This window comes from Haliotis asinina, chromosome 5, assembly GCF_037392515.1.
Source record: "Haliotis asinina isolate JCU_RB_2024 chromosome 5, JCU_Hal_asi_v2, whole genome shotgun sequence".
Taxonomy (NCBI): domain Eukaryota; kingdom Metazoa; phylum Mollusca; class Gastropoda; order Lepetellida; family Haliotidae; genus Haliotis; species Haliotis asinina.
In genome coordinates, this window is record NC_090284.1 from 54,170,259 (window position 1) to 54,197,056 (window position 26,798).

The 26,798-nt window shown below is 36.0% G+C and overlaps 1 protein-coding gene across 5 annotated transcripts in view; it reads right to left on the bottom strand.

Annotated features, from left to right (window-relative positions):
- The window catches only part of LOC137284833 (ras-GEF domain-containing family member 1B-like), a 145,710-nt gene that overhangs the window by 50,614 nt on the left and 68,298 nt on the right, over nucleotides 1-26,798 (bottom strand). Inside the window, exon 1 of one of the 5 annotated variants that reach the window (XM_067816841.1) lies at nucleotides 14,783-15,628. The exons of the other annotated variants lie outside the window; for them this stretch is intronic. Within the exon in view, the coding sequence (XP_067672942.1) occupies nucleotides 14,783-14,857 (75 nt within the window). The 5' untranslated portion in view covers nucleotides 14,858-15,628. Of the gene's footprint in view, nucleotides 1-14,782; nucleotides 15,629-26,798 lie in introns of those variants that run through there. 5 annotated transcript variants of the gene reach the window in all.

Sequence of the window (26,798 nt, forward strand, 5' to 3'; positions counted from 1 at the left end):
AATCAATAAAACCCACACAGAGTAAATAAAATAAATAACCAAACAAACCAAGTTCTCATAGCAAATCAACTTGTGACATGCAGGCTTTAACACGCATCTACTCAACATAGCAGCACTTTATTTGCCAAATGTTCGGAGGAATCAAAGTCTGTTTCCCTTGAAGTACACTACTCCAAGGCTTCCCATTACCATTTAGTTAACTGACATCATTACCCACGTACAGAGACTCCCTAGCAACAGCTTCCTCACACATATACTCACTATCTACCTACTTAAGTCAGCAGTTTATACATCTTCTCAGAGATAAAACATCAGGCTGTTTCATGAATGAGCATACTTTGAAAGTCAAAGACATTTGGCGTTTGAGGCATTGCCCTGCTCGCCCATGTTTGTATTGCTGGACTCATTTCCATGGCTTTTACTGAATTCCACAATGTTTTATGATGATTTTTAGTTGTGGATGATGATGATGATGATGATGATGATGATGATGATGATATGGACGTCATGTCCCCAGGTTGATAAATCTTTTAACTGCATATTCAATAAATAACAGAAAGGTAAAGAGTATGGAATAATGAAGTTGTTAGACAAAACTAAATTAGTATATAAAAATGGACTAAGTCTGCCTCCATGATCATACAGAAGAAATTAAGTAGGAGCCCAACTCAAGTCTACAATGACTTGTCAAGCCTATGTTGCCTCAGAACTCTGAATTAATGACTGTGTTGTAGATAAATATATTTTTAATGCATTTAAATAAGATAACTTTATTTCCAAATGAATATCAGTCTAAAGGCATCTGTACTGTGGACTTGGGAAGATCTCAGGTACAAATAATGTCCGTCTAACTCACAGCCTTGACCTGAGAACAAATGACTATTTGGCTTCTATCTTGTGTTTTCATCATTCATTAACCCAGCAAGTAAAACAATCCATGCAATGACCGCCAGACATTACCTGGACTGTGGTACAGCGTGGTGTTGACAACGTGAGTGTAATGGACACCGCCCCCTGATGGGCAGGGTTAATGACAGGGTGGGAAGAACACAAGGCCAATGCCAGCTCATACTGTTCCAGATGATAGACAGAATGGTCTCCTAGGAATATATGGCTCCCATCAAAGTAAACAAAACTGTTGTGCACGCTACAATAATGAGGTTTCTACAGAAACATTAATCTAAACACTTTGGTGGAAATATGTGAGGTGTGTGTAATGTATTTGTACCATTACTATTTGAACTCATCGGTGTGTTTCTTTGTAAGCAAACAGATATGGAACAGTTTCATCTACTTGGCATTGTTTCTGTCTTCTTACTTTGTTGAATTGGAATTAGTTGTGACTCAAATATCATTCATGAATATTTCAAGTCTGGGCATTGTGTCACTTGTCCAGAAAAAGTATGTTTAACTTCACTGAAGATACGATGATGCTATTACACACATTTGTCTACTAGTCCTACATAAACCATGACACCTTTGTTTACTAGTGATATGCAAATCATGATGACACACTTGTCTACTAGTCACATGCAAATCATGACACATTTGTCTACTGGTCACATGCAAATCATGATGACACATTTGTCTAATAGTCATATGCAAATCATGACACATTTGTCTACTACTCATGTGCAAATCATGACCCATATGTCTACTAATTATACACAAATCATGCCCCATTTGTCTACTAGTCACACACAAATCATAACACATTTGCCCACTAGTTGTATGCAAATCATGATGGCACATTTGTCTACGAGTCATACACAAATCATGATAATACATCTGTCTACAAGTCATACACCAATCATGATGACACAACTAAAGTGTTTCTCGTAAATCTTGTTTGACAAGACAAAGAAATAACAGTAGCGATAGCGGTAGCTGAAGTCAGAAGCCCAACTCATGAATAAATTGGCATGGAAGCACAGAAATATACAAGCTATCAACATCAATAATCATACAAGAACTATGCTGTCAGTCCCATATGATCTCATGTTTAAGACCTTGACAAAGAGATGAAGCCAACAGATGAAACTTATTCTGAGACGTAAAATAGAAGTTAACATTCTTGTACACAGGAACCATAGGCATCTCAACATTTTCTCTCAACATTCTCAGTCGATCTCATTAAGCTGAAGACCTTGAACAAAACATGAAGCTAATTACCCATCAGCCGAAAGCTAACATTTCTCAAACAGACCAGAACACTCCTCTGAGAAATGTAGGATGAATTAGACGAAGTTAATGAGATGAACATGCTATCAACAATTATATGCCTTGGCATTTAACTTGTGGCCTTCTCTGCAGCTTTTCCTGTAAACATAGACTCAGATTCAAACAAAATCTGACATTTTTATGTAACTGTTTATGACTGCCTTCATTTATATGTCTGGGTCTCCCTATAGGTCATCTTCTCTCTGTCCAAGTCACCTGGGGAAGAGGCAAAGCCCTGTTATGCTGTAGATATGTTACAATTAAGTTATGGACAATACAGCTTGTCAAAGGTTCTAACAAGTCAGACACATTAGGTCTGCCTGTATGTTTCTTCCAACCTAGCAACCTAGCTATATTTATCAATCGTAGACAATAACAAACATGCACATTTTGCATATGAATTGTGCAAGTCGTAAGTGCTACTGAATGGACAGAACGTGCTTAGTCTTTTATGATAACCTCATGTCATCACTAATTTTCATTTTTCTATTTGTTCATGTTCACCATTAGTCTGTCCAATGAAATTTGTTCCAGTGGTTGCTATGTGGTATTGATGATAATAGCTAAACCCTTCACAATAAATACATACATACAAAAAAGCTGAAATGTACATGCTATTGACGACATATTGCACTTCAGTCATCGGTAGCAGCTGATCTCAGTGCCATCAAAGACAAGGACCAATATGTGAACTTTCTCTCATTGCCTGAATACTAACAAATCCAGGATATAAATGTCATTCCAAGACATGTATAACACCTATATACAGTAACTGCTGAAATGGACATGCTACTGGTGACATATTGCACTTCAGTCATCGGTAGCAGCTGATCTCAGCGCCATGAAAGACATGGACCAATATGTGAACTTTCTCTCACTGCCTGAATACTAACAAATCCAGAATATAAATGTCATTCCAAGACGTGTATAACACCTATATACAGTAGCTGCTGAAATGGACATGCTATCAACAACCTTCTTCGAACTGACGTGCCAGCTGACCTTTTGCCAGAGTGGTTCATCAAACAGTAAACTACTGCCTAGAGGATGATGAAGATGTTCATTCCATTCTACAGAAGTATACAGCTCAGACATATATGACAGGATTTATGATTTCAAAGACAGCCTCCAGAACAATGCCAAAATGTCTGAGAGTATGGTTTTATGCAGCACCAGTAAATGTTGACTCACTGCAGACTTGGTATGTATAGTAACATTTACAATTGTTTTCTGCTTGGCATTGCAGGTAGTAGTGTTACTGTCAAGCACTGGCCCACTGCCACTGACGGCTTTTGGTTGGAACCAACTGCCAGAATCATCACGGTAAATGTTGTACTTTTTTATTGTGACTTAATTTATTACACAAAGGTATGTTTTTATAAAATGACTCGTGTTAGTCATAAAACTGAAGAACTTGTAAAGGTAATATAGTTTGGGGTATTTATTCACTTGTTTTCACTCCCATTCACTCCCAAAAGAAATCTGTTTAACTCATCTGTTGAAGAACCAATCAGGTCAAGTGAATCTGATCACCTGTTCTGGAAAATTTTAACCTCCAAATACCCAATGACAGGAAAAAAGGAGAATAAAATAATGTACATCAATGACAAAATGTATTCCTACCAGTAGCTCGCTGATTTGGTTGACAAGTCATCATATCCCAGTTGCACTGGTGGATGCTCATTCTTTTGATCACTGGATTGTGTGGTCCAGACTCAATTATTTCCAGACCACCACCATATAGCTAGAATATTGCTGAGTGTGACATAAAACCAACTCAAGTGGCAACTCAACTGCCATGTTTTTCATTCATTCTGACCAAAGATGAATTTCCTGGATTTCCTACCAAACTAAAGCCTCAAAAAAGTTAAAATACTGCTAATGCAATGTCAAATTTGAACTCATTCCTACCATAGTAAATATACAGTCTAACGCTTTGTGAATTATACATGTTTGTTTCACTTGCTTCCTTCAAGAATTGAAATAAATATATTTTCTCACCAGTCCCTCAATGATTGTATTCTAATTTACTTCCTATCTCATGAACATGTCTCCCAATGAAACGAATATCGGAAAAATGCCATTTCAGTTTATTCAGATTTCAATAAACAAGCCCCACAGTGAAAAAAGACCCAAGTCACACTATAGGAAGCACTTCAACATGTATATCTACTAAAGCAAATATTGTGTAATGTCCATCAGAACTGATGAACTACTGCATCTATTGATTTTCTGATGAAACTGACAATCTAAAAAGAGAAATGTATCCTTTAGGTAAGATCAACATGGTAAAATATAGATTCTGTTCCGAAGAAACATCACAATGTGATTTCATTTCAGATCTGTTAGGAAACCGACATCTTAAAAATGAAAAGTACGTGAAATGTACAAGATCAAATGAATTAACAGATGATGAATCTGACTGGTGATCATATGGTATTAAAATAAGAAATGAAACTGTCCTGCAAACACATGAGGTCTGGGAAATCGATTGTATGTAATATATCATTGCGTGCTCCTGTAGTGGTAAGAAACAGAGACCCACCTTTCAGCTGTATTAACTGGCCTGATTTGTTATATCACAGACTTGTTTTTGCTCTCGCCGTCAGGCACTATGTGGTCAATACTGTTGATCTTATTTTTCATCAGCGTGGGCTTGATCACATTTGTAACATTCTTGAGTGATAAATGTGAACTTTGACCTATTTGTTTCATCTATCATCATCATTAAAGACTTCTATATTCAAGTAGATCAATACACAATATGAAATGCACATTCTTTAGTAAATTGTTCTTTAACAATTGCTAATGACAACTAACTGTGTGATACACATTTAGACTAAAATATGTGTCCAGGAGAAAAGATTTTTCATCATCAGTGTTGTGAAAGCATGTTCATTATGAATGTATTTTATTGTATTAAAAATATGCATTGCATAACGTCTGGTTACTTGAGAGCATATGAAACAACACGATATATAATTTAGTATATTTCAAAACCAAGGAACCAAAATATCCAAGATAAATATTGGTATTTTGGGGTAATAAACTTCACTCAGGAATATTCCAGCTTGTTGATGGTGGTTTTTACACAACTGTCCAGACAACCCATTGACTAACATCCATAATGAAGATGCTAGCAACAAGGCTGTCATGGCATGTAAGAAAATCACATCACAGACCCTGACAACGGAATCCATTCATTTCTATCTTACACAAGTACAGGTAGCTTGGGATATATACTATTACTCCTGCACCATATAGGGCTTCAGCTTTCTATCACTATGACAGAATGATACATCTCCTCTTGGTCTTTTGAAGACATAGACAGTCTCAATGTAACAGTGATAATGATTTTGTTATTTCAATGACTTAACCCCCTTGATGCCGAGTTTTATTTCAGGCGCACATTTTCATAAGGTTTGAAAAGTGAACGTTGTGCGAGATTTGCGCTCGCGTGGTCCTGGATCTGCGTACGGCTATGAAATTGCACAGGAATGTAGAATATTTAATTTCCTATCCATTGGTATAAATATAATTGCGACTACCTCAGGGGTTGGAGAAATAGACACTGCTAAAAGTTGTCCAAAACTTTTGTGTGTGTTCAAAAACAGTAAATTTCTCAGTTTTTTATCGTGCACCAATAAAAGCACTCTGCTACGATTTTTTTAATTTGGCATCTTTACGGAAAGTGTGAGCGAAGAAAATACAGCTTGATATCTGAACGACATAAGTGTATATGAAATGGATGTATGTGGTAATGCATAACGTCCTACTCACAAAATCAGAAATGACCCGCAATAAATGTCAAAAATCGATTTTCTACTATGACGTCAAACGTCGACAGAGAGGTCATGCACGTATAAAGGTGAGGGGGCATAACTCAGCTATGGTTTACATTAGGTCAATGTAACTCTGATCAAATGGAGAGAATTTGCTGTGGATATGGACAGTATATTTTCGTGATGTTTTGTTCACAGTGAACCAAACTATTCCAATACAAATTTCCCCAATGTGAGAGGATACCTTCTGGTAGTTTCACAATTTGTAAGAAAAGATGCAAGTGTACTACATCAAAAAGCAGGCAATAGCGATTTGGATGTCCCTATCCGATACATATTTTAGTTCTTAGATTCCCATATTCTCCTGTTTGTGTATATGTATTTTTATTAATTTTCCATCATTATTAACGGAGTAACAGCCACATATTCAAACGTAATGAAATAACTGAAGATAATGCGACATTTTAGTTGACGTCACGGCATGTTTTGTGCATATTGTGACGTCAGAAAAAGACTACTCTGGTTGCTGATTAATATATATCTAACCTAATTTCTACTCAATGTGTAAAAGATCTCGGCTTCTGTGTCAGAATTCAACACTTTTTAGCCAAAATATGAAAAGAATGGTTTTATCACTGAAATAGTGTCCTGATTATATCACCAATTACACGGTTTTACTACATATCTTATTGTGAGCAACACGCGCACCTGTCTAGCATCAATTTAGCGTAAATGAAAATTTCACAACACCTGAATATTCATTGAGTATTCATTTAGGAAAAAGACATTTCTTCTCATGATTATGAAATCAATTCCCTTCATAAGTATGCAATGAAAAGTACAAAGAGATCACCTTTTCAGTAAAGAAGTATTAGAAAATGGACGTAAGGCTTGTCCAAATTAAGATTTGACCTGATTTATATAATTTTAACAATTTCCGTATAAATATTGTTTGAGTTAGACATTCTGCCATCAGATATATTTTAATCGCATTTGAATTGACTTTATTATCGAAAAACAATGATAATGAATCATGAAACGTTTTGACAAACTGGTCAATTGATATTCATAATAGTTTTGTCTATAAAAACGACACAAACCAATACAATGAACAAGACAATTCCTTTAAATAGTAGTATGTGTGCCCCTACATTTGATAAAATGTACAAATCATTTTCATTAATATTATCCGTTTTACTTATAAGTTGGAAGTAAATCGCTGTTTATTAACCTGTTCATATGAAACTGCAATATTTGTCCCAACGTATTGAATATTGCACATGACGGGAACTAAAGCATATGTTGCAGTAATGGCTACGTGTGATCTTCCAACACTTGTGTAGAGGCTTAAAATGTGGTGTAATACACTTACTGAGTCAATTTCCCATGTAAATATTATTCAAACAATCAAAAGCTTTCAAAGAATAAAAACGGATACCTTATATCCACACATGATATGGTGTTGAACATGGATATATGTAGATACTGAAATCAATTTCATGAAAAAATATCTGAACGATGCGCAAAATATACATCACAATACTAAAAGTGCAATCGGAATGGTATGGGCATTGTGTTTACTCTTGTTCAACCGACCTTCACCTCAAAGAAATTGCCTAATATGTGCAACAATGTTGACGTGTGACATCACTACCGATGACCGATTTCTTTCAAAATGGCGGATTCGCTGAGAAGGGTACACAGGATTTTGCAACGACTTTTTGCTTGATCAGGGATCTTTTGTATATAAATGTGAGATGTAAGTCATCAGAATTATTCTGACTATCTGTGTATTGTTATATGTTCTTATCGTTTACATTGTAATTGACGGAAGAAGCCAGAAATGCCGATAAGTACCGTTGTCGTTCTGCGTGATTTTGCGTCAGTCATGGCGTCACGCTGCACTAAAAGTTTGACAGTTTCTTATGAATTACCAAATTATTTCATTGTATCTATTTTCAATTTGCTATTTTTTGCCACGATACTCTTCCCCTGAATATACTAAGCGTATTGAGCCATTGTAAGCAATGATTAGACAGCTGGATGTTGGAAAATTTCCGAAAATGCTACGCAGTGTAAAATTGGATTTTTGTATTTGTTTACATTTCAGTCAAGCGCTGTCTTTCGAGCACAGCGTTCGTTTTCATACAAAGTATATTTCGTTTCGTTTTGTCTAGACAGTTGGTACTGGTGACAAAGACCATTTGTAATTTGATTCTAAGATGCATGGGGAGTTCAATGATGCATTTGTCGTAGCTAACTATGAAGTATACATGATGTAATAGGCTTCTCAATACCGGCCTTCTCGAAACGTGATTTTGTAAACACTATCCAATATGGCGGAAAGCGCACTTCGGCGTTCGTGTAAGTGTATTTTCGAAAACATCCCAACCGATTCTGGGTACATCGGTGACGTTTCAGAATTATCATTCCTGGTTACATGAAAACTTGATATCAGTGATCATTAATATGCTATTTTTGAAATTCATTACTTCCAGTAATTATCCGATTTTCACATTTCAAAACATACTGCAAATAACGCTGTGAATCTCGATTTTGTACAGTTTGAAAAATGGCGACATTTACGATGAAGCCTATTTTGAAAGGCGAGTTTAAGCACTTTAGCTTGGTCTGAGATAATAGTGGATGGTATCAAGAAACTGGGAATTTTCCGCAGAATTCAAAACTTTGAAGTATTTATATATGCGTGGTATATTTAGAATTTTATTGGACTTCCAAGTGAGGTATGTAGAGGAAGGACATATATGTCCCTGTGGCATCCAGGGGGTTAAAAGTCATTCATGGATCAAGTATGAGCTCCTTGACGACTTGAAAAGGATGTGTGAGAGTTTTACCTCATTACAACCCTCCATTCCCACAATCCAGCTCTCATTGTAACCTTGCATATCCATACTTCGATTCTTGTTGCAATCTTGCATTCCCATGATGTGATTCTCATCATAATCTTCCATTCCCATATTCTGATTCTTACTATAATCTTCCAAACCCATATTCTGATTCTTACTATAATCTTCCATCCCCATATTCTGATTCTTACTATAATCTTCCAAACCCATATTCTGATTCTTACTATAATCTTCCATCCCCATATTCTGATTCTTACTATAATCTTCCATACCCATATTCTGATTCTTACTATAATCTTCCATCCCCATATTCTGATTCTCATTATAATCTTCCATCCCCATATTCTGATTCTCACAATCTTCCATCCCCATATTCTGATTCTCATTATAATTTTGCTTTCCCATAATCTGATTCTCATTATAATCTTCCATCCCCATATTCTGATTCTCACAATCTTCCATCCCCATATTCTGATTCTCATTATAATTTTGCTTTCCCATAATCTGATTCTCTTTATAAACTTTCATCTGCATAATTCTTAACCCATTTTTTAAAATAATTTTCGTAGCATTTTGCTCTGTTTGTAATCTTTCATCTCTGCAATATCTCGTACTAAACATGCATGCCCATAATATTTCCAGAATTTGTTGGTCACGCTGAATGAAACTCAAGTAAGAATACTCTTACATGATATCTTTTTTAAGTGACTCTGTGGATTCTATGGGTGAAATTCACTGCTAGCTGTACACCAAAATCTTTATTGCAAAACACAATGATGTTGAAGATAAACAAATCAACAAGGACTGTTTTAACTAAAAAAAGTGTATAAGGAACCATAAAGGTTAAAAACCAAAATCAAACAACTAAAGCAAACAAATAGTTTCAAATTAGAACATTATGTTCAACAGCACAAACTGGTATAAAGTTACAATGCATTTTAAGGCTGTTCAACCTACACAAACAGGATACATTCGAGTAATGACGAAACTGACGATAAGAGAAGTGCTTGGAATGTAAGATGCTTGAAATCAGGTGATTCATTATGACGCATTTAAAGACAAAACTGCTGACAACTTTGATTTTGCATTATTCAAGTGGAACACACAAATAATTCATACCTGAAGTCACAATCAGATTCAAAGAGTTGCTGTGACTGACTTATATTGCTAAAGACAAAACATCCATAAAAGATCTTGGTCAAAATAAAAAATATCATTTCTATGAAGAAAAATGAAGACAAACTGAATTTCCTGTAAACATGTCCCTGATGTATTAACATATTGAGATGATAAGTATGATCTTAACAAACAAAATATCTCAGAGAAGAGGAACCAGTTTTTTCAAACATTTTTCAAGACATTTTGTCAGATTTCATCATGTATCAAACTAAGATAGTGAAATCTTGTGCTTCTATTTACAGATCCAGATGTAAAGATAGCTCTGTGTTTATCAATGCTTCTCACTCCTACACAGTAGCCCATCAATACTACGTTTATATATCTGTCCTGACAGAACGAGAAATATCATGCCATTTTCTACCACATGTCCACAACCATGTACAAACAAAAACATGTTTATTTCATCATATACAATATTGATCCGAGATAATTCTCACCATCAAAAGATTGCTGATAACATGTACCCCAAATGTTTATTTACCAAAGAAGCCACCGGACGTAATTGAAAATTGATGATCGTTTGGCAGTGATTCCAACTCCTGTACAACTCCCTAGAGGTAACTCAGTACCGTTTACCTACATACCAACTTGGAATATTCCCTGCAAGTTCCGGTTTTCTTATACACAACTGTGTAAAACATTTCACATGTGTAACATGTTGATACACTAAAGTGATGGCCATCTTATGTTTACAGCATCACCGCACCCAAAGCTTCCTAAGAACGTGTCGGGGGGACCTATCAGTATCTAACTTGCTCTTTAGAGCTCCGCTGCACCTATGTTCACAGAAACATATACAAGGCTTGCTAATGAGTATGATTAACCTTAGGTGAACGTGACCTTTTTAATCTGCAGTTCTATCCTGCTGTAAACATGCAAATACTGTTTCCTAAGCTTGTAAAGTGCTGCTTGTAAAGTCAAGAAAAAAACAAAAAATGAAGCGTTTTTGGTCAAAGATTTGCTTTGCTTAAAATTTTCTGCAAATATGCCGAACAGATGGATGGATGGATGGATATGATACAGACTTCTGTCACCTTATTTGGACAATGAATTGACAAAATGAAAATTCTGCCCCATCAAAATATGTTAGTTGTAAATATCGAATAGGTTTAGGAATGTCAAGAAAATATTCTGCCAAGATCCTTTTTCCCTATTCGCTGGTTAAGATGTAATCCTCCACTTACGATAGTTCACACTGCAGTTGATGTGTCATTTCCTTCATAACACAATGAGTAACGAGCCCAACATGCTATATACATCTACTATTTGTTCAACAATGGATTCTTTGAAATTCAACATGTTCCTGAGAAACAAAGCTTGTAGCCTATGCTGTTATATTTATCAGTCTGGTGTATTAAGATGGTGTAGGTTCTAAGGAGTGTGGCCTTTATCTTGGAACAGTGTTCTGGGCAAATAAACATGTGTTCCGAGAAAAATATGTTCTGCATCATAATGGCATGCACTGCTACAAAAGGTAGGATACTGGCCAAGGTTTCACTGCACTGGCTCTGTAAGAGCCCCAACTACTGAATATGTATCCACAAACCAACATTATTTTGTCTGTAAAACAATACATTTTGGAACAAGCTTTGTATTTACCATTGTTATTAGATTTTGTCTAAATATTAAAAGTACTTATGGACCAAAATGCATTGTCAAATCACTGTTGACACTAGAAATATTGTAGCATCATTATTTTTGACAAATATATAAATCAAAATTATATTCTCAGCTCCTTGGGGAATATACCAGTATTGGAACATCACTACCCTAGGTTATGAATATGTATAATTAAAATTGTATCCTCTCGTCCCTTGGAGTGTGCAAATTTTGGAGCACAATTATTACAACTGCTGATGGTAAGCTGCAAAATAAAATTATATTCTCAGCTCCTTGGGGAACATTCAAAAGCTGGAAAAGGTTTGGTGTGAAAAATAATCACCATTACAGTAGGTTAGCTGTTTGAAGTACAAAACTACATGCCTTTCAACTGTTATTATTGTAGTGCTTTGAGCACCCACATAATGGTTGGATTTAGCGCTATATAATTGTCAGTATTATTACTTCAAGATACAGCAGGTAAATGAATGGATAAAAAAACCCAAATACAATACTGAAATGTTTAGGTTCCTTTGTAATTACTAGTGAAGAACTGCTGCTGAATTTGTCCCATGTTGGTTGACAGTGCTAATATCTGTGCTTGATGGTGATTACCTTTCAACTGACCCTACCAATTCATAAAAACAAACGGATAACCTACATTATACATGGTCATCTTTGAAAAGGAGTTGACCCGTGAAAGTCCGGGGTAGAATAGGCCTTCAGCAACCTATACTTGTCGTAAGAGGCGACTAATGGGATCGGGTGGTCAGACTCGCTGACTTGGTTGACACATGTCATCGATTCCCAATTGCACAGATCGATGCTCATGTTGTTGATCCCTGGATTGTCTGGTCTAGACTCGATTATTTACAGACCGCCGCCATATGGCTGGAATATTGCTGAGTGTGGCGTAAAACTAAACTCACTGATTCACTCATTAAAAAGGAGGTTATGTAAATACAGAGTTTCATTACATGTTTTAAACATTAATGGATATCATCGGTTAAAATTGTGTGACAGAAGTATTGCGGTCATAGTAGGTAAAAATTGTGAATTACTCGAAATTGAAGATGAGTACCATGTATTTTTTGCTTGCGAAAAATTTACCCATTTCCATCACGGTTATGTAATGTATAACCTTGTAAGCAAATTTTGTTGTCCAATTTTGAAGTCAACAAATATAAACACCGCTGAATATGTTGCCTTATACTTGAAACATTTTCCCTGTATATAATTGCCTGTAAATCATGTCACTAAGTGATTTAATGTAATTTTACAGTACACCATTGGGCCCATAATACTAAAATGAAGAATCTTGAATCTTAATATAAACTCACTTTAATATTCCACGAAGGGATGAGATATATTTCAGATTCATGGTTAATTTCAGCAAAGACTGCCTTTGACAACCAGTAATTTTCTGACAAGATTCAAAATGAAGGTTCATCCTCATTGCTGGATAAGGTGAGCTAAACACTACAGGCAGAAACAACTGAGGTGTAAATAACCATAAAGATGTACAGTGTATGATTTGGTGAACAGATATGCAATACTAACAAGAGCAGCTCAACCAGGGTCTCAGTCATCTGTGCCAACCCATTACCTGTATCCACTGACATCTCAAATTGACATAGAAGTATTCTGATTCATCACTTTATTCTAATCCTAATAAGGTTAGCTAAACTCTACTTACAAAAAATATTGCCTGCATCTATTCTCATTTAAAAAGATTTCTTTTATCAGATTATCCTAAACCTCTGATAAGGCTAGCTAAAGTCTAGCCTCAAAAATATATCCTGCATCCCATCCCATTTAAAAACATGGCTTTCATCATTTCATTCTAAACCTCTGATAAGGTTAGCTAAATTCTAGTTACATAAATATTGCCTGCATCTAGTTCCTTTTACAAAAATGGCTCATATCATTTCATTCTAAATGTCCGATTAGGTGAGCTAAAAATATTGCCCGGAACCATTCTCATCTAAAAAGGAAATGGTTGTCGTTATCACCTACAATGAATTAATGTTACTTGTTTCCCCTAAATACTGACCAGCACTGTCTGACCAGGTCAGCTCTCACTCATTAGTCCAACATGGCTCCTGGGGTCATCGATAGCTTGTTGATTACACAGTAATTGGGTATAGATTTCACTTATTTTCAGATAAGAGTTAAGGACTCAGGGCCATAATGATGTTATCAACCTATCAACACCTACACTTATTTCACACGATGTTTACATTTTCTCGGTAGGGTACTGGGTGTAACATGTGAAATTGATTATCAATATTGACATATTAACCCCTGGAGGTATTTCATCGGTTATTTGTTGTCAATTAACTTTGCTTGTATAATTGGGTATTTTGGTTACATGATGTAACCTTTGATCAATGATACGGGCTGATGTAACACTGTTTCATCATGATATCAAACTGTTTATAGTTTGTTAATACTCCTCTCATGTGCAAACATCACAATTAATATTTTCAGCTACAATATTTGCAGGACAAAATATCAATTTCATATCCTTGACACAGCTGTAGGAAAAAATTACACTCAACATTAGATGTAGATTTCAAATATTGGACAGATAAAACAATACAAATTGTATCTTTAGCGAAAGAATTACACATGTTATAGTGATGACAATGAAATGATATATTGAAAAAAAATAATATAGTGTTACAGAAAAGCAAACACTGATTGCAAGTTACTCGTTTCATAGATGTGACATCAATCATATACATCATATAGAAATATCTCAGTCAGACATAAAAGATTATTTATGTGGCACAATAGGCGAATTGTGCCACAGTTAACTGGGTTCAATTGCATATCTCTGGAACACCAGATACCTATGATTTTAGGTTCAAATCTCAGTTTGAAAGAGTAAGTGAGGTTAGTTTCACACAGCTTTTAGCAATGTTCCAACAACATCATGGTGTTGGACACCAAAAATGGGTTTCATACAATGTACCCATGTGGGGAATCAAACCTGGGTCTTTGGCATGAGCGATCGCTTTAACCACAAGGCTATCCTACCACCCCAGTTTGGGAGAGGGCAAAATAGAAATATTCTTGCAAAAATGCACTGATGTTTGTTTTATCTGATAAAAGATTAACAATGTAATTTACCTTTCGAAGCAGTCTCTGGAGCTTCTCTAACTTAGGGAAGTGGACGCAGCTTGGATGCCGACCGAGGGATGACATTGTCTACGAGGTAATGTCCACAAAACAAACACAGTACCTCACACAGAGGAATAAAACAGCACAGTAATTCTGTCGATAAGCAAGTTTACATCACTCGTGGGATGGACTTAGCACACGCATTTCATCCTTCTCTATTTCAGGGCCACGTCAACCTGTCACAACACAATAAAACAATGTGGAGACTTGCTTAATAAACCTAGATAACCACTGGCTACCACTGATGGGAAGATCACATACACTTGTGTGGATTTCTGGTGTTAATGAAATAGATCCAATTCATTAACTGCTGTAGAGCTCAGTCAGGGGATATGATTCAGAAAAATGCAAACATACTCAACCACTGTCACCTTTCAAAAACAAAAAATGGAATTCATCAGTGTCAAAATTTCAAAAACAATTCCTGTCAGAATAAAACAATGTCACTCTCTGTATGTTTGAACACTACACTGAATCTGCCACAGGGATATGGCCCTTGATGAAATATAGACTTTCTAGGTATATTTCAACAGCTGTCAAAAGTTTCTTTGAAATGACGTCAATAGCATGTAGATTTCTTCAAATATAAGCCAAGGTCCCAGATTGTTTACATTTCTCACTTCAATATCACGTACATATCACGTCACTTCCAAAAGCCTTGTGTCAGCTGGTCAACAGATATGTACTCTGTGATGACAGGTACACATCCACATGTGAAATTAACAGGTGTCAATTTCTTGTTATCTCTGCATATGGTTATGTCACACCTACAGATTATGATCCTACGTCAGTCAGTACACTTTGATGTGTGCCTTTCTCAGTGAGACACTTCACCGTATACTCCTAGTATTTCCTTGTCAAAACAGCTGATTTGCATATGAAGAGGATTTATCGGATATTATGTAAGTTTCTTAAATGCCACATTTGCTGGTGGCCAGGAGCTCTTCCCAAATCGGGCACATGTTTATGTTCTTCAGAGGCAGACTGATTTTCACTGTCGAAGAATAATCCTTTCGTGACGCACGTCATCAGATGTCAATTGCGATATATTCCATGATCACATATACGGACAAGATATCGAATCTTCTGTTTGATATCCAACCAAATGCGAAATACAGACTTTTATATAAAAACACATGATTTGAAAAGTTCAGTAAGTCTGTCAGACATCACTGCATGAAATGAGAATTTATTCATACAGATGAACCAAAGCAGTAAGTCATCAAAACCTGTTATTTCTGAGAAAACAGTCAAAGACAGTCATCAGCAGGAAGTAATATGTCCATGACTCAAAACACATGCTTTCAAGACAAAGAAACATATCCTGACACAGATCTTCTTATCAGCTTATGAGGTCTGCTTGATGATGGAATCAAAGGTTTGTGAGTGAAATCAGCTCTCAGCAGGATTTCATGTGCACTAGTGCGACTGCAAAAAAATGCACTTGCTGACAAGAGATGCTGTTGTGCGTTGAAATGCTTACGAAGATCCCCACACTCCTGTTTGTTGTAACTGAACACTTTTTATGGTTGTCGGCTTCTCTGTGTAAAACTTTCCATATCAGTGACACGTGTATGTTAATAGTGATGTAAATTTTCGCACCTGCAACCAGACAAACTATTCAATTTGCCATGCTCCTTGTCCACAGGTGTACATCAACACTAGATCTATCTAGCAAACACTGTTGGTCTCACTTGCAGTAATACACATGGCAGTTGTCTCATAACACCCAGGATTACATCGGTAGAGCTGAATCAAGCTGACATACTTCGATGTTCACCTGCCTGGAGGAGACAGGACATAAGCTCGTCAAAACGAGTGGTGAAGATACCATTTGAATCACAATAGCAGTTGATCCTGTAGCTCCGTACAGGGTTGTACAACACCAATGTTGCACCTGAGTGTCACCCTGTGAAGGCAACCACGCTTGACTTCTGAACTTTACCCACGACTCAAGGCTCTGTCACAACCGGCAGGTATTTTTGAGACGTCTCGCTACCTCGGGACAAGATAATTATAGCCGACTGGAGAGTCAGGTTAAACTAGATCGCGACAGCTAATGATTGTGTGAGTGTGCATATTCACTGTCATCCTAGAGTCATCCTTAAAACAATGATGACGAGCTCAACCTTGTACAGTGATTCAGGATATCCTGAGCTATAAATCATAAGGGCAAAGTCACATATTCTGTGATACTGAACACAAACTGACTCTGATGTCCAGCAATAAAACTTTGTATCTGATTTCTAGTGGTATTACACTTTAATCATACAATGTTTCTCTCCATGAAATCCAAGCTGATATAACACCATTCAAAGTGTGTCTAAAGTGCTAGAATTACAGCCTTGTGTTGAAAGCTGCCTTTGATGTTTAATCAGGATCTCCCTCTAGAATGTGAGCACTTTTCACCAAGTCAGCTGCACATCGATTCAAATTCAAATCTGTCAGTATCTTTTAAGATACCAGCTGACCACAGATGCTTCAAGCTTCAAAAACATCACATCCAATCAAATGTCTTCAGTTTGTCTGAAATCAATCCCAACCTCAGTACCTTATCACACAGTCCAACAAATTTCAGCCAAGTATGAAAACCTCAGACATGAATTGAAACAGGCATTAGCATGGGGAGCTCTGTTTGGGTTTGAAAGGCTTTACCTGACAAAAGATCTGACAGAGAAAAGCAGGTATCATGGGAAGATCTGGGTGTCTACTAACCCTCGGCCCCTCATTGTGGACTCTCACATTCCACTGGACACAATGTATGCCTTTCACTATGCAGGGACAGCATGAGTGCTGACCTGTCCACTACTTGCTATTACAAACTCATATCTCAAGCCCTAGAAGATTAAGGACAAATTTGAGTTGGACTATTGCTTTGTTTGCTCTTTTCTCACAAAAACACAATTTTTCTCCCACATTCGCAAAGGTCACAGAAATGTCAAGATTGTCATGAAAACATTATGCATTTGTTTGAAATGACAATTCAGCTTGATTTTACTCTTCAGACTCGGAAATGGACTTGATTATTTTCAGCGATAATTTACCAATCGTTCCAAACAGTAAGCATATTAGCATATTAGGTATCTCAGCCTGGGTAACTGTTCAGACAATTCTTTGATCTGGTGGTTATAAATTTGATAATATTCCATTCACAAATCAGAATTTTCTGCACCAGTGATCATTTCCAGTCCAGTGGAGTTTTAGAACAGTATTTCCACCACATTCCAATCATAAAAGAATTACGAGCTAACACATACAGCACTATTTTCTACTGTTTAATCACAGATCCAATTTGTCTTGGACAACTTCAAAGCAAACATTTTGCCAATGCCAATAATACCCTGCACAATCACAGACATCTATCGTTGTGTATAGTCTCAAAGAAAATTCCAACAAACTTCATCTGAATTCTTAGTCAACAGCCATATTCGCAATTCAACGTTGCAAGAGATGACCGTTAACTGTTGTTACTTTATTTCAGCATAACCATGACCATTGTCCAGTCTTGGATGGGTTACACATTTGTAACTACCACACAAGTGACAGTTTTGGAACCAGTAATATCCACAGAGCACCAAAATATGGAGAAAGCCTTCAGAAATTTTTCATTTGGTTGTTTAGAGAGGGCTTCCTCTACCATTCTTATTTCATTGATTCTCTGAGAGTCTTGGGGATGGTGTAATGTCACTAGTACAACTGATATAAATTACCTTTATCGTCAGGGGCAAAAATAGATTTGTTGCACAATGGATCCGTTCTGGACAGAATGACTTCTTTCATCAGCCATGAATTGTTCATGGTGAGACAATCAATACTATTTTGCCTCAATCCGGTTAAGAAAATACTTGTAACTCTCTAAATGTACTGAGTGATAATTTTAGCATGCAGTAAAGATTTACAATGGAAATAGATTAAGAAAGCATTGTATCAAATGATTGACAACCTGCAATTGATGCCTTTGCTGCTGGTTGTAGAATTATTGTGAATTCTTGCTAAATAAATGTCTGTGATTAAACCTTTATATACAATATCACTTGTCAAATTTGTATTGTGGTTTGGTTTTTCCATATTCATATGAACATTTACATCATAGTTTGAAATAAGTCACACTAATATGATAACACACTGGCATTCATAACTGATTTGTGTTCCTAATGATGCATCAAAATTTACATCATGCAACAATTTTTAAACCCTTCTCAAATAATCTGTCACTTTTCTCAAACATCTTTGAAGATGAGCATATGGAAATATTTAAAGACACATTCTGCTTAATTAATTTTAACCACACACATGAAGATTCCTCAAGGTTTTTGATTCAGCAAGAAAACTCTTTATAGTTTTCTAGTTCTAACATTAAAAATAATTAGTTATGTTCAAGATGTTTAAAACATCTCATGTTTAAGACACAGAATCATGAAAACTAATCAATTCCTAATGGAAACCATCAAAAATGAAAATAAATGCTGTTGGCATTCACAAACATGTTAGAATCCAAATTACCATATAGAAATCTGAAATTATAACCAGCAGGCAAAACCATCTGTTTTATTATTTGACTGAGTGAGTTAAAGAATTTGGTTTTACTGCTTTTCACAATATTCCAGCAATATCATGCAGGGGGCCACCAGAAATGCGCTCCAAACATTGTATCGATGTGGGGATTCAAACGCAGGTTTTCAGAGTGACTAATGAAAGCTTCAGTGAATGCTTTCCCACCACCCTTTAATCATTTGAACTCTTATGCTTTAATGTGATATCAGCTAAGCATTATATCTTTTAGTCCAACTAATCTAATATTGAAAATCATTGCTAATGAGACACTTGTTCTTCATCATAATCTTGTGTATATTTGCTGTAAAGGATTTTCAAGGCAAAGTGTAGCCACGCTAACGACTATACAAACTGTTTTCCAAGATAGTGCCTGTACTTCTCTCGCACCTGGTGATGGAGTTGCCTCCCACGCTTGTCAATAACAGGATATATACATATGTCTATTAAAACATGCCACTCACATAACAGGAAACTCACGATACTCTATTGACACTTCAATATTGCAATTAACATCATCTTGGTACATATGCCCTGACTGATGATGGCATGCACCAAACATGTTTATATCATGATCCTGGAATAACAGGAATTAGATCTTGTACTCTTTTGCTTCAGGGAATAAATGTTCATTTTGACATACATTTATTTTTATTTATTTATATTATTTATATTATATCTATACAGATATTTGGTACGCGTTTAGGACCTCACTACAATGTTGCTTTGAATCAAACATTCCACTTCATTTAACATTACAACCTCCAAAACTTTACAATTTTGATGCCGAAAAAGATTTTTTGCAAATTTGAAACAAAATCTTTCCATTGACAATGAATACAGAATTGATGATTGAAATGCATTGAAAAAGTAAAATTCATTCATCATAAACAATCTTAAAATGTAATTACAAAATTCATTTTTGAAAATTTGATCAGTATAATTTAAATTAATTGCATCAAAAAACCGGAAACAGTCACTGGACCAGAATAATAAACGTTTTCAGAAGAATTCTACTGAGACAAAATAATTCCTCATGTCAGCACCAGTGCCAGCTTTTCCCCTGCTGCTGCTTTTCTACCAGAATGCAATTTCCAGCATGATTATAAGCCCTTTGTTCTAAAGTGCTTCTTTTGATGTCTGCCCTGACGAAGCCCAAGGCAGCATCCTTGATAATCTGTTTCTCCATCAAATTTTGTCATAAACTGAGATCCACAGCCGCCTTGATACCTCCCTGGCCTATGTGGACATCAAGTGGCTAATTGCAAAATCAATTCATTGCGTGTAATTTCTTTGTTCTGTCATTGAACTGTGAGGAAGCGTTTTAAGATGATAGTCTTGCTTCGAAATTCAGGAAATCATGCAAATTAGTTCAGCCTTAAGTCAAATCTCGCTGTTTGGATTTGCTGTCACTACAGACAGTCTCCATAACAATTTGATCAACTACCTGTCTTTCTCAATTCCTCTGGTATGGATCCCTCAATATTTCAGCATGTTTATTAAATGTTTGAAAAATTATGATTAATACACCAGCCCCTTGTTTGATATTCTATTTTTCATCAAAGGCATTTTTGTCTTGCCTTTTGGATTTTGAAGCCTAGGTTGAGATTGAGATTAATGGATTTTGGGGACTGATAAAATTTGAAAATTGATTCCTGGATTATGGAAACAAGCATTTACTTGAGTATGAGATACAACAGACTGACGGAAATAAGGAAATAAAAGATGAAAGATGTTGATGAAAAAACCCAGAATATTTCATATTACAAATTTTCTTTGTTTAGAAACATGTATGATAGCAGAAAAGAACATACAAAAAATAATGTTATTAGGAGATGAGTACCATTGTGATTCAAGTCAATAGTGTCAACAAATGCAAATGATGTTAGGTTTAGGGAAACTAAATAATTCACATAATTGGTTCTTGTGAACTCTCTTGTTGTATTAGAGGGTTGGGGTGGGGGGGGTAGTTTAGTGGTTTAAGCAACAACTTGTCATGCCAATGACCTGGTTTCGATTCCCCATCTGGGTACAGATTTATAGATATGTGAGTGAGTGAGTGAGTGAGTGAGTTTAGTTTTATGCCACATTCAGCAATATTCCAGTTATATGGCAGTGGTCTGTAAACAATCGAGTCTAGATCAGACAATACAGTGACCAACAACATGAGCATAGATCTGCGCAACTGGGAACCGATGACATGTGTCAACCAAGTCAGCGAGTCTGACCACCTGAGCCTGTTTGTCGCCTCTTACGACAAGCATAGTTGCCATTTATGGCAAGCATGGGTTGCTGAAGGTCTATCCTACCCCAGGACCTTTACGGGTCTAACAGATATGTAATACAAGTTAAACATTAGTACTTATACAGTCCCTCTGGGATTACTATGTTACCATTACATCGAAGCTGAAAAAAAACAAACAAAAAAACTCCACACCAATCTTGATTCAGATTGTACTGTCAGCAGCAAGAGAAAATTAACCCCAGAGATGTGTATGCATTATTTTTTAACCCATTTTAATGAACAGATTTGTTTAATGTAAACAAGGACGTTATATCAATTTCTTTTAAAACGTTTTACAAACTCTAATATCCACAGCACCACAAACAAACATTACTTTGAACAATTTTCCATTTTAATGTCCAAAATACGTGTAAAAGGCTGCCAACATAAAAACATATCTTGAACAAAAAGCTAAAACCAGCTGTTTTAACACTTAAAAAAAAGAAAAACAAAAAGAAAAACCATTTCATTTGCCCTACACAACTGATAACCAAGGCATATTACTCAAAAACTTGAGTACAAGGTTGAAGAGATGTAATAACACTTACATATTCTCTAGTTCTTTCTGATGTATCAAGTGCTTGATAACGACATCAGAATCTATGTCGAAATGTCACCTTCACAAAATAAAAGAAGTTGTAAACTGTCATCATTCTTCAAGTAAATAAATGCATCAATACTTTCTAAGCATCTAAAATACAATGAAATGAATGAAATGACCCATAGCTACATCTGAACTGTTGGCATTAGGTCTCTGACAATCTACAACTGACAGAAAGAAGCACCTGCATTTAATGTGGAAAGCTAGGAGTCTTAGAGGAGAATATTCCAGAATATAGCAATTCCAAACTTGCTTCATTAAGGGCTATGATATTATAATAATGGCTTGTGGAAAGACAAAATAATCTTTCACTTTAAGTTTGACCATCAGGGAATGAGACACTTGATCTCAGAAGCAGAGTCTTTGTGTTAACAAATATGTATCTACCAAAAGGAATAATAATGAACTGCAAACAGAGTGAAATAGATTCATTTTCAATTTATTCTTTAAGGCCTTGGTGATTACTAGCAAGGAATTAGCAAACCAAGCTATACATTTAAAAGATACTATTTAACAATGCATATGGTTCCATGCTATGCAGTTCTACAAGCCAGTTTGTTACTTAAACTTGACAAGCATAACGGCAGCCCAACCTACTTCCTCAATAGCAGCCAAGTTGTACAAATGCCCCTGTACAGCCATATATACACAAGATTTCTCCTAAATCTATCAGCACTACACAGCCAGCAATGTTCTCCACAAAGAGACTGCAGTAATTTGTCATAACTCTACCAGGATACAATCAACAACCAATCACTATGAACAAAGTCAGGATGGTTTATGGTAGCAAATAATTGTTTACTTAACAGCCAAATTGACAAACAATGTAATTTCTGATGGATTTTATCTGTCATGAAAACGATCCACATAACTCAGTATTATGTGGGTGGCTTGTCAGTCCACTGTTCTTAATGGTGTTAATTTCAGACCATATGACGCACATTTCATGACGTTAATTGCATGGATGTATGAACTGTTCATAAATGACCATGTAAACAGAATCTAACAATCTATAGTCAATGATGTTAATTTTGTACACTTTACAATGTAGGTGGCAATGTTTGCAAATTAAACTTGAATAAACAAATAGACCTCATGTACAAGAATCAATAGCTGATGGATCTATTCGTATTTACATCACATACATTTCACTTTGATATTTGATTTTGTGTATATAGTTCATGTTAGACTACATACAATAAATCAGATCTGTGATATGATGCACAGCAATGTATTATGGTTAATGGATGTCAATTTCAATGAAGGCATCATACATTTCATGATGTTTGCTTTATTAGAGTGTATGTAACTCATGCATAATGCATGAACGTAAACAGGCAGGAAATCAATAAAAGTAAGTATTGATTTTTTCCTATCTCAAGCTGATTGTATTAAGCAGCCACTCCAGTCTGCTTTGTGATGCAGCTCACAGAAAAGCACATTGTGATGGCAATGCTTTAAGTGACCTCATCTTATTTTCTTTCACATTTCATAAAGAAACAAAGAGATAGAAAGCCAGCCATCACCTTGGCAGATTCCAATGGTCTTTCCAGCATTAATGTAAGCTGAAAGCCTTGCATCAGTTTTTCTTGCACACCTCAAAAGAAATGTTAACGAGTAAAAAATGTAACCATCTTTGAGACATAAACACAAAGAGCTTATCTAAGTGTTGAAATCTAATTTAAACTCTTGCATTAAAATGCACTTTCTTCAAAGTGTCTGTTTCAGAAATTAAATTTTCTCTCCACTAAAAAGTTGAATCAAAGATGACATTTTCGTTTTAAACATACGAATTTAAAAATATATAATTTACAAAACTTATGAAATCGATATTATGGGAAAATTGCCAAATTGAATCCAACATTTCAATTATTGGTTGCCTAACTGCCTTGGAAAGATAGAGCTAAACCATAATTAACCCATTGAACTTTTTCACAGTAAGAGTTTGTCCTTCACTCACGAATATCAGATATCTGTAAATTGGCAGGCTTCATGCCTCTGATCAGGTCTAGGAGTTTCCCTCCAAATTCTTTCTCTCTTAACTTGTAAATTCAACGTTGAAGCACGTGGAATAGTGGGGAGCCTTCCAAGAAAACCAGGAGGTCGACAGGGTCGTATTTGTCCTGACTGTTTACAGAGTGTGACTGGATCTACACATCAACATTGCCAATCACTTTTCGAGTTCCTTTCAATGTTGACATGTTTAATTGTCTTAGACAGGTCACCTTCACATCAACCAATCACAGCTGAGGAATGACTTATGCAAGGTTCAATCCAATGTGTGAATTCTCAAACACAGGTTTCTGGCTATGACTTGTGAAAGTTGTGTAATAGCAAAACAAAATAAACAGTGCTGGGATGAAATGAACTTGACATGATTTCATTCAATGTGAACTCAGCACTAATTTCTTCATGAAAATTTTATCCTCAGATCAACATATTTTTCAGATTCAGCAGAAAGTTTCAATGAATGGCTGGAAGGACTTTCCCTTGGAATGACAACTAGGTAGTTCTCATACAGAGAGTTAGGCATGATCTGACTCTGTCCTATGACTCTCAACAGTTAACATGTCATGGCAGGATACACCATAAAGTGTTATGAAAGTATCGGATGGTACTTAACTACTTTGGCGTCACATATGCTTATGTCCATTTTTTGACTATGCAAATACTGAACCATCAAGCCGAATGAGCTATATATAGTTATCTTATGTTGGCACTTAAAATCAATGTCAAAACGGTAAGCTTCATGCATAAGCTGACCCCCACCCCCTCTCTTGAACGGTCAGGTTTCTACATCAACTGATGTTTTTATATATTGGTAGTCACTATAATCAACCACAGTCAAACGCACAGTTCACTAAATACTAAATGTTATCTGTGGACATTCTTCTCCCATTGAGAGAGAGAGAGAGAGAGGGACAGACAGAGAGAGAGAGAGAGAGCAGAGAGAGAGCGCAGAGAGAGAGACAGAGAGAGACAGAGAGAGAGAGAACGTAGAGAGAGAGAGCGCAGAGAGAGACAGACACAGAGAGAGCACAGAGAGAGAGAGCGCAGAGAGAGAGAGAGAGGGAGAGAGAGCGCAGAGAGAGAGAGCGCAGAGAGAGAGAGAGAGAGAGAGAAAGAAAGAAAGAGAGAGAGAGAGCGCTTTACCCAAACATGTCTGGACTGACAATGCCCATTGTATTATTCTTACTGATCCTCATGACTAGTACTTCATTACTGCTGGATTCAGTCACAAGCCATAACATCCATCTTTCTATCAGTGACATTTCAGAAACACTTGTTCAAAATATCAGAACTACCATTTTAACCGTTACACACAATTCAAATTTATTAATAATTCAAACAATATTGCCAAACATGTCATCTTAAGTTTAACTATTCATCATTTTAAGTGAAAGACACAACTGAGAAAACAGGCCAATAGGATGAGAGAAAAGATTTGACTTTGTGCCCTTGAGTGTCTTTTGTCAATTCTAAAAACATTAATTTGCATTCATTCATCTTTTTCCTCATAAACAATAGATATCTCAAGATCAAAGGCACAAAACTCCACCAAATCAGCCTTTTATAATGATTGATTCAAAGCGAAGCATTTGAATAAGGAGTAAAAACACATGGCCAAAATTTGAGTGCCAGATATTTTAAAAAATGTGTCCTTGAAGCAAAGCAGTTCTGCTTTGACTTGGTGACATTGTGGAATCGAGCGTATATAACCTTTAATTCTTTGACTTTCAATATTTACCACGAAGCAGACTTAAGAACTGGATTTTTTGTAGATCACTGACAGAGAGAGGCTAGTATTGCTTCAAAGATTAACAAAAGTTATGATTGCAAAATATTTACTCTCACAAATTGTTCAAAAGAGACATGTGAGTCATTCAAAACAAAAATATCAGAGACCAAACTATGGACAACAAGTTTATACATATCTGACAAAGTATTTTCAGGAAGCAAATCAAACTGGAAAAATAAACATGGAGAGGAGCCAATACGTCTGTCACGTCTCCAAAGTGAAATGAAAATAAAGGGATAATTTGGTGTGTTTTCAGAAAGTTGCTGTAGAAGTAAACTATGCCACACATATTTTGTTCTGTTTCAGTGTGGCAGGACTTGACTCCATTTTCTAAAGACTCTGGAAACGTTCCAGATCTTAGTACGAAAAAAAGACTTTTTCTGAAGTTTCTTATCTAAACTTAGAAAACAGCAATGAGAGTTACTTGGATGCATTTCTTTCAAGTTCACTGACACAATATCTGAAACTATTTGAAACCCGGTTTTAGCAAACAAGAGGAGATTGCTCCAGTTGACCCTGTCAGCCTGAATTTCAAGGAGTTAAAGAAACGATGCAGCTTATTTATACAAAAGGGGAAAAAGTGATGAATTTACACTAAAACATGATTAAAAAAAACACTGCCTACTATTCATATTTGCATTATTTTGTGAAAGTTTGTCTAACTTGTAAAAACTCTCTTCATAAAAGAGTGATGTTCATAAAAGAGTGATTCGGAAATTTACAGCGGTTC